Source organism: Lolium rigidum, chromosome 1 (assembly GCF_022539505.1).
Source record: "Lolium rigidum isolate FL_2022 chromosome 1, APGP_CSIRO_Lrig_0.1, whole genome shotgun sequence".
NCBI lineage: Eukaryota > Viridiplantae > Streptophyta > Magnoliopsida > Poales > Poaceae > Lolium > Lolium rigidum.
In genome coordinates, this window is record NC_061508.1 from 120754963 (window position 1) to 120770751 (window position 15789).

The following is a 15789-nucleotide window of genomic DNA, read 5'->3' on the forward strand; positions in this document are numbered from 1 at the left end:
TGGGCCGCCGGCCCCTTGCTGGGCCACCCCATGCGGGGCTGCCACCGCAGCCCACCACGCCTGCCTGCTGCCGCGCCGGCCCACCGAGCTGCTGCCGCTGCCCGTTCGCTGCTGCCACGCCGTCGATCGCATCGATCTCCTCGCGGGCGTTGACCCGCGCGCGGAGAGAGCGAGCGCTCGCCCGCGCCTGGCCCCGACCTACTGCTGGCCCCACACACGCCCACCACGCGCATGATTGCATGCTGCCGCTGCTTGCCGTGTTACTGCTGCTCTGCTCTGCTTTCCCTCTCTCTCACACGCACATTTTCAGATCTGACCTGTTTTCTGGACACAAGCGGTAGTACCGTTGCGCGCATCGGTACTACCGGTTCGGCCGTTTTTCAGCTGTTTTCTGCGCAGTTCGCGCGCGAGCGGTAGTACCGCTTTGACAAGCGGTAGTACCGCTCGGGCGCGAATCTGACCGTTTTCTCAGCTCCAACAGCTATATTTTGGGCCCCTATTTATACGCCTCTTCCACCTCCGACCCAAACACTTCTTCTTCTCTATTCTCTTTCCTCCATTGTTGACCTTGAGTTGTTTCTTCCTCCTCTTGATCCCCCACTATTTTTTGCATATTTTTTGTGGAAAGGAGAGAGGAGATCTAGATCTAGAGCTTCACCAATTGAATCCCTCTCCAAATGAGGGGATCTTGCTGGATCTTGATCTTGGAGTTATTTGGTGTTTCTCCTCATATTTGTTCTTCCTCCCTTATTCCCCCAATAGCTTTTGTAGCTTTGTTGGAATTTGGGAGAGAAGAACTTGGGCATCTTAGTGGTGTTCTTAGCCATTGCATTAGGTGCATCGGTTTGGGTTCTCTCCGGGGTTTCGATCTCGTAGAGGGCATGTTGACCTTAGTGGTGTTGTTGCCTTAGTGGCCTTGTTGCCTTTGTGGTGTTCTAGCCTTTGTGGCCTTGTCGTCTTTGTGGCGTTGTTGCCTTTGTGGAGTGTGTTAGCCTTTGTGGTTTTGGAGCCGTGGCCGTGACCGGCGACGCTGCCGGCGAGAAGGAAGGAGAGCCGATCATACCTTGGGTCCGCCATGGCCCGGGGAATTGGCCGACGCGCGGTTGGCTGAAGTTGATGGAGATCAGCCTCGACTGTTCCTCCTCCGCCACCGCCACCCTCTTCGCGTTGCACTTCTTTTCCCTCTCTGCCTTGCCGCGAGTTTCGTTCCGCCGCCGCTCCTGATCCGCCGCCCACTGCGCGTTCGTCATGCCCAACGGCCTCTGATGTGGTGCCCGCGGCTTCCTCGTCTTTGGCGCGCAATCGGCGGCGAGCTTCTTCGGCGGCATGGTGGTGGAAGGGAAGAGGAGGAGCTGTAACTGTTGGGGAGAATGTCGGTAGCTCCTCCGAAATTCGGCGGGGAAAATGGTTCTATGCGGGGAAAATGGAGGGAAAACGAAATTAACGAGGGAACTACCAGTTTTGTCACCGACAACGCGGGCCTGCTCGACGTTTCGCGCTTTTGTTTCGTCCGGAGTCCTCGATCGGGCCTCGGGAATCCGGGGATGGCCTGGGCTCTCCGGACGGATGAAAGGCCTAAGCCGGACGAAAACGAGAAACCGGGGGCGCGACTAGGCCGTTTTCGTCCATCCGGATGAAAAAAGGCGTCCTAGGGCCTCGTCGGGGAGACGGCTGGAGATGCTCTTAGGAGTGGGGACGCGGTGCGAGTTGGGGAGTTCGGTGGCTGGAGAGGAAGTTGCTTTGTGTGCAACTGGCGGTTAGAGCATCTCCAATAGGCGCGCTATAACGCCCGCACGGCATAAAAACTGCCGGTTTGCATCGCGCGGGAGGAAAATCGGCCCTCCCGCTGCAAACAGCGCGACGCTGTAATTTTTTTAGGGCGCGGGCGGGTTTGTGCTATCGCAAGTGGCATACTTTGTGCGCCGGCTACAGCGCGCGGCATCGCTCGTTCACACGCGAAAAAAACCCCGCGCTGAAACTTCCCCTTTCGCGTCGCCGCCCGAGCGCCCAATCCGTCGTCTCCGCGCGGCCGCCGGCATAATCCCGACGATGGAGGGTCCCTCCGGCAACCCACCGACTCCTCCCTACTCCGTCCCACCGTCCGCCGCCGCCGCTTCCGCCACGCCGCCAAACCCTAGCGGCGGTGCCGACGGCACCAACACGACGGCAGCTGTGCGCGCGCTCTTCGTCCCGCCGCGCGGGGCGCTACACGCAGGCGCAGCCGCCGCGCAGATGGCAGCCGCGCAGGGCGCCGGCAACGCGCGGGCCGCACCGAGGAGGGGGAAGGCACCGTCGACCAAACGGCCGTCCATCGGTGCCACCTCCGTCGCACCGCCGAAGAAAGCGAAGGCACCCGTCTCCCGCCGACCGCAGCCGCCTCCTTCTCCGACAAACCAGACACCTACTCCTCCTCCTCCGACGAGTCCGCCGGCGCCTCCGTCCGGCAGCCGCGCGGGCGCACATACGGTGCATGATGAAATGCCCGAGAGGTAAAAAACACTACTTTTGATCCAAATTGTAGTTTAGATGCATACCTAGCTGGATAATAATGAATTTCATTGCAATGTAGAGTCGATGATGACACATTCATGGAGACGATGAATGTTGGATCTTCGTTCATGCATGATGAAGCCGCCGATGGAGAGGAGGAATATGAGGATGTAGATGAGGAAGGAGAAGGGTTGATTGAACCTCGCCATCCCGATCGGTCGGCCAACTACACCATAGCGGAGGACAAGTTGCTTTGCAAGACGTGGTTGACAATTGGAATGGATCCAACAACCGGTACCGATCAAACAAGAGAAACATATTGGATGAGGATAACAGAGTACTTCAACACACACAACACAAGTGGGAACGAGCGAACCATGCGCTCACTTCGGTCCCGTTGGTCCGGCATCAACACCGATTGCCAAAAATGGGCGGGCATGCAAGCCAACATCGATGTTCTTAATCCAAGTGGCACAAATTAGAATGATAGGGTAAGCCATTCTACTACTATGTTGACCATATGGCTCATATGTGAAGAATCCGGTTCTAGTTCATATAGCTTATCTATTTTATTTTCCGCATATGTGTAGGCTCAAGGATTGTTTAGGGATGTGGGAAAGAAGAACAAGAAAGGCAACAAGATTCTTGGCAAGCCATTCACCTTGCATCATTGCTATGAAGTTCTAGGGAATGAAGAAAAGTGGAAGACCCACGACAAGTTGGATGCGGCAACTATGGCGGCCAATGCTACCGGTGATGCAACAATCATCGATGATGATGATTCAAGTGATGAAGGCAAGAAGAGAAGCTCCACTCCTCACTCAGTCAACAATGGGCGAAGGAATGTGCATGGTAGGAAGACCGCCAAAGATATGAAGGGAAAGAAGGCTGGAGATGACGACATTGCAATGGCTATGTAAAGGATTGCAAATGCACGGTTGCAAGCAAATGAAGATAGGAAGATGGCAAGAAACTTGGAGAAAGAGGCTATGGATGCTATTGAAGCTCGGAGAGCCGCTTTGGAGGAGAGGATTGCCGCCAACGAGGAGAGGAAGTTGGCTTTGGAGGAGAAGAGGCAAGCCACCAAGGAGCATCTACGCCTAGCGGAGGAGGAGAGGAAGCTTTTCTTTATGGATACTTCCCAAATGGATGAGAGGCAAAAGGAGTACATCAACCTTGCTCGCGACGAAGTGTTGGCCAAGAAGAGATTGTTGATGGCCAACATGAACACACCCACGACCGGCATGTTTGGAGGAGGCATGTTTGGAGGAGGCATGCCGACGTTTGGAGGAGGCATGGGAGGCATGACCGGCATGGGAAGCATGCCCATGCCCGCCATGGGAGGCATGGCCGGCATGGGAGGCTATGGAGGCATGGCCGGCATGGGAGGACCAACCTATGGAGGAGTGTTTGGAGGGACTATGGGAGGCTCGGTGAGTGGTGTTTATGGGAGTATGGGAGCACCACCGGGAGGCTTCGTGTCTTCCATGAATGCTACTATTCCTCCTTCAACCCAAGAAGATGAGGAAGAAGAAGAAGGTGTGGACTTGGAAAATGCGGAAGCGTGATATGCATTTGTGATATGCAAATCGTGTGTTCCACTTTGTCCGTTTGAACCATATGTCATGTGTCATTGTTGAACTACGTCATTTTGTGTGTCGTTCTTGAACTATGTGATGTGTGTTGCACTTTGTTTCCATTTAAATTATGATACATCATTTGTTTCATGATTTATGTGTGAGTATTTGATCTTGTGAGATGCATAGTAGTGTAGAAAACTGTTTTCCGCGCCCGCGCGCGCTGTATTTTGCCGCGCCCAGCGTAGGATCATTTTTACCGCCCGCGCCCGCGCTGCATATTGGCGCGTCCGGCGGGGGAAAAACCGGTCCAGCGCATTCTATCTGTTTACCGCGCGGCGAAATGAAGGTTTACCGCGCCGCGTTTTAACGCGCCTGTTGGAGATCTTAGGATCTAGGGGTAGAAGATGGGACACACGGAGGTGGTTGCTATCCACGCCGACGGGTTGCAAATAGATCGCCGCAAACATGCCGGTTCGTTAGCGTCGGGCTGCTGGGTCGGATTTTGATACCCCTATTCGCACGGATTCAAATGGACAGCGACGGTGCGTTTGAGCCCGGCGGCGTGAAGCCGGCGAGCGTGCTCCGTAGTTTGCGCAGGGAGTGCGCGGCGTGGCCAACCGGCCGGAAGAGCTGGGAAGCGAATCGGCAGGCCACGGGAGTTTCGGGAGGGTGGACTGGGATAGCATAGCATGCATGCGCCAGAATCTGTACGGCCTGAGTCCGTACGCCGCCGCCCACGGACCAGACGCGTACGTTCAGCCTCGCCCCGCCTTTGCCGCTCCTAGGACCGCTCCCACCCACCCACTCTTGACCTCATTGACCAGGCTCGCCTCCATCGCCATCGCCATCGCCATCGCCATTGCCCTCCTCCCTCCTCCTCGTCCCGGCCGCCGGCACCGCGCCAGACAGACCCACGTCCTTGATCTCTCACGTATATAAACCTCGCCTCATCTCACTACCGTCCCGGCGCGCGCCGCTTCTTGGCCATGGGGCGCGTGAAGCTGCCGATCAAGAGGATCGAGAACAACAACAACCGGCACGTCACCTTCTCCAAGCGCCGGAACGGCCTCATCAAGAAGGCATACGAGCTCTCCGTCCTCTGCGACATCGACATCGCACTCCTCATGTTCTCCCCATCGCGCCGACTCTGCCCCTTCTCCGGCCGCCACGGGTTCGTTTCTTCCTGTCACTTGTTTCCGTTTTCTCATTCCTGGCATGGCTGCCTAGTGCCTAATGCATGCGTTCGTGTTCGTCGATCCGTCAGGGTGGAGGACGTGCTTCTCCGGTACCTCAACATGTCCGACCACGACAGGGGCGAGTGAGTGCCACACTTCATGCAACAATTTCTTAACAATTCCCTGGATTGCAAGAATGTGACTGATGTGATTTCGTTTTCTTGATTTGCCACTGAGCGCGCGCAGACCCATCCAGAATCGGGAGGTGAGAGAGGGGCCTGCTGCTGCATGCCTCGTCAAGTTATTTCGTCATTCTATTTTTCACTGATGAAAGGGAAGCCACTGCACGATCCATCTCTCACCACAGCTCCTGTGACAAATCCAATGCAGTACCTCATCAGCATGCTCCAGAGGCTCAAGCGCGAGAGTGACATGGCCACACAGCTAGCAAAGTACATATACGTTCCTCCGGCCAGTTTCCTCTCTTCTCGTCTGACTTACCAATCCGGTTCTGAATTCTTACATCCTGATGATTTCAATTGTCACATGTTTTTTTCTTGTTGGGAAATTTCAGCCCGGGGGCACTGAACGAGAAGATAGAGGTGAGCAAAGTTCAGAGCTTCGGCAGTGCAACATGCCGCCATACATTTAACCTGCATCTCCACCAAATCATCTGAATTTCTTCTCCGAGTTGCAGGAGATTCAGCAAGAGATATACGCCTCCCAGCAGCAGCTGCAAATCTCCGAGGAACGCCTCAGGTACGTACACTGTGATTTTCGTTCATGGATACATGGATGGATGATGTACCCATGTACCTACAACTTAGGAGCTCGATCGTGCGTTTCTTTCTTGTGCAGGCTGTTCGAGCCTGAGCCCGCGGCGTTCGGCTCGACGAACGAGATCGACGGCTGCGAGAAGTTCCTCATGGACATGCTCACCCGCGTCGTTGAGAGAAAGGTACGTACCTAGCTAGGGGAAGCAATCGTCTCAGAATTACTATTACAGATTCTTCTTGATCACATCAACAGTTTAATTTTGTACAATGACCGAATCGCAGAATTACCTGCTGAGCAATCACATGGCGTTCGACCCGACGGCGCCCGGGATGCAGGTATTGATCGACATACCACGGAGATCTTCCAGCACTCATGTCCCATTGAAATGCCTAGGATCTTAAGCTGAAATGCCTTGGATCTCACGTACCATCAATGTCCTGATGCGGATCAGATTGCCTTATCAATGGCGATGCGATATGCAGGGTCCGAACGGCGCGCCGATGTACGTGCACCCGGCGCAGGCGGAAGGCATGGGCTCCTTCGCCAGCGACGCCGCGCTGTGGGCCGCGGAGGCCGGGCCCAGCTCCGGCCACCATATCTTTGGCGCCACCGACCCCATGATCTACCTCAGGTTCGTTCGCACTTCATGGCAACCTGACACGGTGACACCTGTGACACGTCACTGCTGGCAGCGTGAGAAACGAGCTATGTTTTCGTTTTGGCAGGGACCAGGACGTGTACGACGCCAACACGCAGGTGGCCGGGCTGCACGGCGGCGGCGGCGACCCGTGCGGCGGCGCGAGCGACGTCGCCGGGAGCAGCAGCCAGGCGGACGCGTGGCGGCAGGCGTACACCTGCACGGAGCTGCTGTCCACGCTCATCCCCAACGCGCCATTCCCTCTGATGCAGCACTGCCTGGGCCCCGACGACCAGTACCTGCAGGCGATGCCGCCGGCCGAGATGGTGGTGCCGGCAGCGGCGCAGGACCAGGTGGAGGCGTCGGCCAGCTGCTCCTACAACATGCCCACCAGTGACGAGACCGGCACGCCCGTCCTGGCCTACGACAGCGGCGCCGTGCCCGTGCCGCCGCCCAACATCGCCTGAGCTGAGCTGAGTTCCTGAATCCTGACCAGTGAGCCATGAACTAACCATGTTGCCATGACGATCAAGGTCATCAACTATATACTACTATACCTATAGCTTAGCTAGTGGTAGCACACTAGAACCAAAAGCCAATAATATACTCTCTTATCTTTTAACGGGAGCAATAAGATACTGAAATTTCTTTGCTACTAGCTAATGGCGGTGCATGGGTTGTGCTTGCAAGAACTTTAGCACAAAATCATCTGCTCATAATAATGAATAAAGTTAATTTGCCAAAATGCAGTTAACCAGTCACTTAAATCAGTAGCGATTTGGTCGTCAGGTCAATAGATACACTTGTGCTCTCCTGTAAAGGTGTGCAGTGCGAGCTTTCCGCATCGTCGCTGACAAAGAAGGGCACTAGATAGATAAAGCCACGTACCGGCGAACCCTGAAGAACGTTCCTTGTTCCTTAGCCACGAATTAACCGGCCGGCCGGCCATTCCATTCTCCCATGTCTTTAGTTTGAAACAGAACACAGATCGGAGTGTGCTCTGGCTTTTTCGAGGTTAAGCAACTTGCGCCGCCGACTTCTCTCCCAGCTCAGCCGCATGCCGGCAGTAACAACCCTTCTCATCGGCTAACAATCTTCCCACATGATTTGAACTTCTAACCGAGCTTTATGCAAAAGATTGGAGAAATCTGTATTGACACTCGACAGTGACACATGGTAGAAATCTGTAAATCATAATCAGAATTTCTACTCATATTTTTCCTGTTTTTCTTGATTGAGTGGAAGAGCACATTCCAGAGAACATCAAGGAGGCAGCATCAGACCAATAATCGATACTTTATTTTCAAGAATTATGCTTTTCCGGAGGTAAAGCAGGCTGCAGCCAACCGCAGATGGCCACACTGCCTTCCCTCGAAGCGCCTCCCAATTTTCAATGGCGGAAATGAAAGAAGCGACGCAATGGAGGCGAGACAATGGCAGGCTTGGCCCACTCCCACCATCATTTCAAAAGCTTCTCCTTTTCCCCATTTCCTCTTTATTTCGGGACCCCTCCATTAGCTTAGCCTCCTTTTAACTCCATTACTTCATTCCCTTGCTCTCCTTCTTGCTCCACTTTTGCTTTCCCTCCCGTTCGGACACACACTATACTCTCTCCTCCTCTCTCGTCTTCTCCGGCGAGTTGGTGGTAGATTCTTTCGGCTGCCTGCGGCTGCTGCTAGAGCTGGTGGTCGGAATCCATGGGTACTCCGTACCACCTCCAGTCTCCGAGGACCATCGTCACCAAGATCATCAGCATGAAGCAGCAGGCGCCGGCGCTGCCGGAGTCGGAGGAGTCCAAGCTCATCCTCCAGCCGCGGCACACGACCACGCCAGCGATGTGGTTCGCCGCCATCGTCTGCTTCGTCTTCAGCGTCCTCCTCATCCTCACCGGCCTCATCATCCTCATCGTCTTCCTGACGGTCAAGCCCAGGACGCCCTCCTTCGACGTCGCCAACGCAGCGCTCAACAGCATCTACGTCGGCTCCCCCTCGGCCTACTTCAACGGCGACATGGTCCTCGTCGCCAACGTCTCCAACCCCAACCAGAAGATGGGCGTGTCGTTCCACTCCGGCAGCGTCGAGCTCTTCTTCCGGGGCAGGCTGGTTGCGGCACAGGCGCTGCCGTCCTTCGCGCAGCGGAGGGGGCAGTTCACCGTCGTCAACGTCCACATGGTGTCCAGCCAGGTGGAGCTGCCGCCGGAAGTGGCGATGGAGCTGGTGAACCAGATGAAGAGGAACAAGATCCTCTACACCATCAGGGGGTCCTTCAAGGTCCGGGAGAAGTTCTGGTCTTGGCACTACAGCTACCGGATGACTGCGATCTGTGACCTGGAGCTCACTGCACCTCCATCTGGAGTTCTTCTTGACAGGAGATGCACAATATCAAAGTGATCTGGCTACTGAATTTTTTTTTTGTTTTTTTTCCTTGTATCATACTATTTTAGGGGTTTGTATACCATGGAATTGGGTTAAGGCGAAGCAAAACTAAACTACAAATTACTGATGTGGTTGTTGCTTTCCTGATTGCTCGGTTGCTGCTGGAGCTAGAAATTTCATGCAACACAGCAGCAAAGGTTGTATGTAGTAGCTGCCTGAATATAGTTGGACAAAGTCTGTGCATCATGGATCTTGTGTATGGAAAATATAGTAGTAAAAATTGTAAAGTTGTACTAGAATATGCAAAAGTTATGCTCGAGGTATTCAACAACATAACATTGAAAATTGTATTGAAAAGGCCAACACACTGCATTCACCGGTCAACTAAGGTTTACATATGAACAGCATATGCTTTGTCAGGTAGCAATATTTTCTCATAAACAGGATTGACTAGTTTTACAATACATCAGGGAAGAAGCCGAGGGCGCAAAGAGCTTCCATGCTCTTAGTCTACTACTAAATCTGGATGTATGAGCCTATGTCTTGCCAAAAATTGAATGGGGCTGCTCATGATCTGGGGGTTGCAACATAGATACCTCAACTATCACGGACGGCAAACACCCTCGTGCAGTGATCAGCTCCACAAGAAGCCAGCTCAAGAGATGATTTCTCATCAGACGAGTCAGATTTCTGCCACCGCAAACGGTGCACAGTTGACACATGACACATCAGAGGATCAAACCGGAGCATGCATGCGACGCTGAGCGCGGATGGATCTGAGCTAACATCTGAAGCAGCTCGACCACCTGAAACACTCCAGAGCTCGATCAGTCCATTATCCATGCCAACAGCAATAATACCAGCATTACGAGCACGGTCCCTGCCTGTCCAGGACAATGCTGTCACACTGTCACGGAACAGAGGCAATGTTGCAAGCAGCTTGACGGAAGATGCATCTTGAACACGCCATATCTTAACAGTCTTGTCCCTTGAACCAGTTGCAAATTCGTACCCAAATGGGTTCCACGAGCAAGCCCATATGATTCTTTTGTGTGCTTCATGCTTTGTAACCAGGTGATGCTGTGCTCCTTCTTCTAAAAGTTACACAAGTGAAACCGCACCAACAATTGCAGAACATGAGCACTCAATCCAACAGAACTGAAAAGGCCAAAAAATTATATGAAACTACAATGAGAAAAATTCCTCACCTGTTTTCTTGATCGAAAATATGGACAAGTGGCGATCCCTTGATACGCTCAACAGAAAAGCATTGTCAGAGGAAAACTCCATTTGTGTAACTGTCAGATTGTGAGACTGCAATCGGCCAACAGCTTTCCATGTTCCAACCTCCCAGAGCCAGATCTCAGCAACTGGTGCTGATTGAGCCTACAAGAGAGTAAAGTCTCATCAGAACTCTTTGCTAAGACATAGACATATTCTGCATCAACTAATGCTAGCACGTCATACAGAGACAAATAGTAATATGCATTCTTGCAAGATGACGATGCACAAACACAACTAGTTTCCTGCTGCCGTGCCAAAATGTTCAGTGGTTATCAGAATATAAAAAGGTCCAGATATACTATGCATTCATCCATTCCCATAGTTTCTATGAAAACAAAAACAAGCATCTGTTCGCAGATTCACATTTGAGCAACTTCGGCAACCTCAAGATCTGCCGGCTCAGTTCCTCAGAGGTGCTCATAGGGGTAGGGTCTGCGTGTGTGCGTTCATAGGGGTGAGTGTACATGCGTGTTTGTGAGCATCTGCGTTGCACTGTGTTCTCAAAAAAAAAAAACGTAACATAACTGTGGCCATGTAAGGTAAACCAACATGGTGTGACGGTGATGTCTGGCTGAACACAACTAATATTGCATAACATACATGAATTTCAGTTACAGCAAGAAAACATGCAGTAATACCTTGCATGACGATGCGACAAGCTTCCCTGCATGATCACAGCAGATGGAAAAGAGTTCATTTCCATGCCCATAAAGTTTGTGAGATTCAGGCCATAAGGTATGCCATGCAAGTTGGTCCTCCACAGGAGGCTCAGTAAACACAGTTGGCACTGCATCAGGGATCGTCTCCATAGAATCTGGACCATCGTTAGAAGTAGTGCTTGGGGATTCCTTTCCTCCTGGATAACCATCAATACAAAAGGTATCAGTCGAATGAAAAGAATAACTGAAAATATGAAGTGGGCACTGCTAGAATTTGTTATGAGAAGTTAAGGGATACTTAGCCCAATACGTGAGGGATTTTACCATGTGTATATATAGGTTTCTGTGAAAGCCCAAGAGCAGACATATTTGCTCCAAGGACTTGCACATCATCAAAATCCTCGTTGTCAGGTTTCAACAAAGTTGCTTCCTGTAGGGTCCTCAGGAACGATAAAGTAGCTTCGAAGACTCTAGAGACCTTTTCATCAGCACCACAAACAAACCGGTGGTTTCCTGTACCCTGAATGAATGCCACACAATTAATATCATGCCCATGAATTTGTGGACGAGCGATTTCGCGCCAACAAATCACATCTCCTGGGTTAACATGACTTCTCCAAGGAGCAAATATGCGTGCAGTCTGCATATAAACATTGATGCAACACAGGATTAGCAAGTAGTACGAGAAAATGACAAGACCATAGATAAACATTCTATAAGATTGGACCAAAGATGATATAAGTACAAGAACTTGCCTGGTCATGGCTAACTGTCAGTAAATATTCGCCAGATCTGGACCATGTTAAGTCAGACACTGGTGCAAAATGACCAGATGGGACAACCTGAGGCTGCCAATTTTCAGAATCCAGTCCAACATCTCTCCACATATGAAAAAATCCACCATAGCCATGCGCAAGAATAGATTTTCCATCAGGTTCCCAATGGCCACCATAAAATCCAAGTGCCGAGTGACTTAATTCACCAACTGTCACGGAATTTATCCAAAGGCCAGTAGTTTTCTCTGGCCTCCATATCATCATCATCTTGTCCATAGATGCAGATAATATACTCATTGGCTGATGAGCTTCAGCATTCAGTAACAGCATAGGAGGCTGCCACTCTACTGAATATACCCAATCCTCATGCCCAACAAGAAGAGACTCCAAAGATACCTGGTAACTTGCATTACCGACCACAAATAGAGGACCTTCAATATAGGAGGCCATCCCAATATTCTCCTTCCTTGGTTGTACCATGGAGGAAGAAGAAATAGAATCTGAAGTCATTTTCCATATCCTGATGGTTTTGTCCTGGGACGAGCTAACAAGAAAAAGGCTGTGCTTTTCACTGCCCATCATCACAGGTAAAGAGAAGTCTAAACTTCTAATCCAGTCAGAATGGCCCTTAAGTTCACAGGCTTTAGCAAACTGCAGATCATAAAATGGTAGTTAGGGCAAGAAAAACGAGCAAATGTAGCAATGGAAGTATTGACGACTTACAAACCTTGCCTGACAGATCCCCGCAATAGATGTGGACCTTATGATCTAACCCTCCCATTGCTAAAATCAGACGGCCTTCCTGTTCCGGCAACACCGCCAATGAAAGTGAAACCATTGGCTTTAAGCCAACATAAAGAGAATGCAAACACGACACCTTGCAGCTGCCTGCAGAAGAGAAACCAAATAACTTAAGTGGGAGGACAGAACACATTTTCAGAAGCTTTAAGATCATGCAGGCTAACGGAATGGGTAAATTTTTTGGATCAATGCGACTCTTCAAGATACAACGAATAAGATAAGACATGGTGTACAAAGTATCAAAATGCTGGTAAATCATCTCACCACTAGTAGTCGGCTCAACTGCCATTTCCCAAATAACCACCGTGCCATCTGAGGAGGTGGAAGCGAAAATTGAAACAGTATCCGACACCATCCTTCCAGCAAGACAGGTGACACCTTTCTTGTGCATTGCTGGCAGTTCCAAAGCATGAGACCACTGCAAAGCAGACATAAAGATCAAAATCATACAATTTGGGTCTACTTGATCGAGATAGCCAGAATAACATTTCCCCAGCAAGCTCATGAGAGGGGAAATAAATCTGATGTCAAGGTATCGCAGTAAAGGTTTCATTCAAAGGACAACAACTACAATATGGGGAAACAGAAGAAATTCACCTCGCCTTTTCCAGAACCAATCTTCCATGCCATAATAGCACCATCAGAACTTCCGGACAACAGATAGTGTGTCTCCCTGTGTCGAACTGCAAAGGAGCAAATGGAACAAACTATCACCAAAGGTTGAGTACTCACTACCCAGGATCTAAGGGTCAGACCAAGCTTTCTCTTGATTGATTTATACTACATCTCTATAGCTAAGCTTTTCTCAAGTACCCCAAAGTAATTTAGAGAGACAATTGCTTCAGTTTGGTTCTCAAATTTTGCCTCAAATTGTAACTCGGTGCAGCAACTAGCATATGGTGCCTGATTCTCCAAGCTAATCATTTGACAAAGAAAATGGGTGTAAAAAGGAGGCAGCAGAGAGACCTTGGAGTACATCCTTCTTGGTTGGCAACCAGAGCGTGCAGTTCACCGCCGCCTTGTGCCCCGGGAGCGTCGTCACGATCTCTCCTCTCTGTCACGGCACAGACACGAACCGAGAGCAACCGAATCAGACAGGATACTTAATAAGCTGATGAAGAGTGGGAGGACCAGAGGGACGGACCGAAGGGGAGAAAAGGGCGACGGCGTTCTGGGCGCCGAAGGCGACGAGGCCACAGGCGCCCCACGAGACGTTGTTCACAACGCGGTTGCATCCGGCGCCGATGAATACCCTCTCCGCCTCCGCTCCCGCGCGAGCTCCGGCGAGATCCCCGGCCGCCGGCGGCATCGCGACCCGAGCAACTTTATTTTTTTTCGAGGGGAAAGCAGGCTCTAGCTAGGGTTCAGGGTTTCGTTATTGCCGGAGCGGACTGGCTCAGAAACGGCAAAACCTATTTGCCGCCCGTTAGCGTGCGTTAAATACGGTGCGCACGGTAATGGGACGATCTGGGCCACCGCCCATTTATTGCTCCGGCAGATTTTGCTTGGGGTTTTCTGTTTTTTCTTCTGGTTCTATCCGGTTTTAGCTGGTTTTCGTTTTTCTCCCTTTTTCTGGTTCTTTCTTTTTATGATTGAATTTATTAATATTCTTATTATTTCAAAAATATGAGCATTTTTATTTCTGAACAAATTTTATTCTGAACAAAACCTTTTTGAACAAATATTTTTTTAAGCAATTTCTAGTTTGAACATTTTATTTGTAAACAAAAAAAAATTCTGAACAAAAAAAATTAAGAAATTTTTAGTTTGAACAATTTTCAAATCTGAATATTTTTTTGCTAAAAACCTAAAGTTTATTAAATTTGAAGTTTTTCCGAATAAAAAGGAGAAAAAAAAGAAATATAGAGAAGTACATCCGCCAGCCCACCAAGGAGCGAGCGCAGGGGAGCTCTACGTGCGGTGGTTTTTCCGGCACGCACCGAAGAAACGTATAGGTGCTCCCCTCATTTGCTCCGTGCAAACGGCCCAAAGCCCGGAAGCCTCAACCCAAAACGATCTAGTTTTAACTGATGCCGGAGAATGCTCGCTAACGCGCGTGTCACAATACTCCTGTTTCGATCAGGTGTTCACACTCTACGGTGAGTTCATTATCATGTCTGATGTTAGGACATCTCCAATGGACCGACACAAAATCGTTTTACCGAGGTGAGGTCAGGTGAGCTGAGATGGGGAGTGCTGTACACCGACCTGGTCGGTGTGTACGGGCCACCGCACACCCCACCGACCAGGCCGGTTGGTTGGACCGCGGCCCATTAGTAGTAGGTACGTTTTTTTTCTTTTTTTGCTGTTTCTTTTTTGTTAATATTTTTCTTTTTTAATATCTAACTTTTAAAAAAAATATTTCGGAGAACAATTTTCAAAATCTGTTCAGATTCGAAATTTTGGAAATTTTAAAAATGTTCAGATTTTGATTTATTTTTTTCGAAATTTGAACATTTTTCGAATTTGAACATTTTTCCAATTGAACGGTTTATATATTTGAACGGATTTCAAATTTGAACGCTTTTATAATTTGAACATTTTTGTATTTGAACATTTTTCAAATTTGAACGGATTTCAAATTTGAACAATTTTTTGTATTTGAACATTTTTCGAATTTGAACGGATTTCAGATTTGAACATTTTTTTGTATTTAAACGGTTTTAAAATTTGAACGTTTTTAAAATTTGAACATTTTAATTTTTTTGAACAGTTTTCAATTTTTGAAATTTTTCTGAATTTTAAATATTTTCAAATTTGAACAAAAATAAATATAAACAAAAAAGAAACAAAACAAAACAAAAGGAACAGAAAATAAAAAAGGAAAAGGAAAAGAAAAGAAAAAAGAAAAGAAAAGAAAGAAAGAGAAACAGAAAACAGAACAAAGAGGCGAACTGGACCGACCAGGCCGGCCCATACCGCGCGCGGGGGTGTGCGGCGCGCGGTAGGGACCGACCTGGTCGGTGTATAGGATTTGCCAGCTGAGATGGCTTTGGCGAGGCGTGGCGTTTGGGGCGAGCTGTTGTCGTGGTCGGTTGGATCTCCGGCCGGCCGGAAAAAGGCGAGTAGATGATCTCCGAATTCAGCAGGTAATTGGGTTCAGCTAGTTCTGTATTTAGGCGAGTACGCCAGATCATGTTTAGTTAAGTATATTGCCCTTAACGTCTGGCCGCTCGAGCTTCTTCGTTCCTTTATCCTTCGGTGATTTACACAAAAATAACTCTTTATTGTAACT

The 15789-nt window shown here is 49.8% G+C and overlaps 3 protein-coding genes across 3 annotated transcripts; 2 read left to right on the plus strand and 1 right to left on the minus strand.

The window, feature by feature from the left end:
- Positions 1-5056: 5056 nt before the first annotated feature.
- LOC124651077 (agamous-like MADS-box protein AGL66) lies at positions 5057-7126 on the plus strand. The gene is made up of 10 exons (XM_047190226.1): positions 5057-5241; positions 5335-5388; positions 5492-5510; positions 5636-5697; positions 5820-5847; positions 5943-6004; positions 6104-6203; positions 6304-6357; positions 6505-6653; positions 6748-7126. Exons 1-10 carry the CDS (start codon positions 5057-5059, stop codon positions 7124-7126), a joined length of 1092 nt encoding a protein of 363 aa, XP_047046182.1.
- A 1128-nt stretch (positions 7127-8254) lies between these two features.
- Positions 8255-9266, plus strand: LOC124681315 (NDR1/HIN1-like protein 10). The gene has a single exon (XM_047216253.1). It carries the CDS (start codon positions 8357-8359, stop codon positions 9047-9049), a length of 693 nt encoding a protein of 230 aa, XP_047072209.1. The 5' UTR covers positions 8255-8356; the 3' UTR covers positions 9050-9266.
- Positions 9267-9384: 118 nt separating this feature from the next.
- Positions 9385-13863, minus strand: LOC124681323 (elongator complex protein 2-like). The gene is made up of 10 exons (XM_047216260.1): positions 13699-13863; positions 13521-13608; positions 13152-13237; positions 12819-12972; positions 12481-12641; positions 11733-12404; positions 11302-11617; positions 10957-11174; positions 10243-10420; positions 9385-10128 (listed from the first exon to the last, which is right to left on the minus strand). The coding sequence occupies exons 1-10, from the start codon at positions 13861-13863 to the stop codon at positions 9632-9634; spliced, it is 2535 nt and encodes an 844-aa protein (XP_047072216.1). The 3' UTR covers positions 9385-9631.
- Between the last annotated feature and the right edge of the window lie 1926 nt (positions 13864-15789).

Coding starts and splice junctions, on each gene's coding strand:
- LOC124681315 (XM_047216253.1), top strand. CDS start 8,357: ATGGGTACTCCGTACCACCTCCAGTCTCCGAGGACCATCGTCACCAAG.
- LOC124681323 (XM_047216260.1), bottom strand. CDS start 13,863: ATGCCGCCGGCGGCCGGGGATCTCGCCGGAGCTCGCGCGGGAGCGGAG. Junction 10,421..10,956: donor TTGTCGCATCGTCATGCAAG/GTATTACTGCAT, acceptor ACTCTCTTGTAG/GCTCAATCAGCACCAGTTGC. Junction 10,129..10,242: donor ATTTTCGATCAAGAAAACAG/GTGAGGAATTTT, acceptor TGTAACTTTTAG/AAGAAGGAGCACAGCATCAC.
- LOC124651077 (XM_047190226.1), top strand. CDS start 5,057: ATGGGGCGCGTGAAGCTGCCGATCAAGAGGATCGAGAACAACAACAAC. Junction 6,005..6,103: donor ATCTCCGAGGAACGCCTCAG/GTACGTACACTG, acceptor TTTCTTGTGCAG/GCTGTTCGAGCCTGAGCCCG. Junction 6,358..6,504: donor CGACGGCGCCCGGGATGCAG/GTATTGATCGAC, acceptor TGCGATATGCAG/GGTCCGAACGGCGCGCCGAT.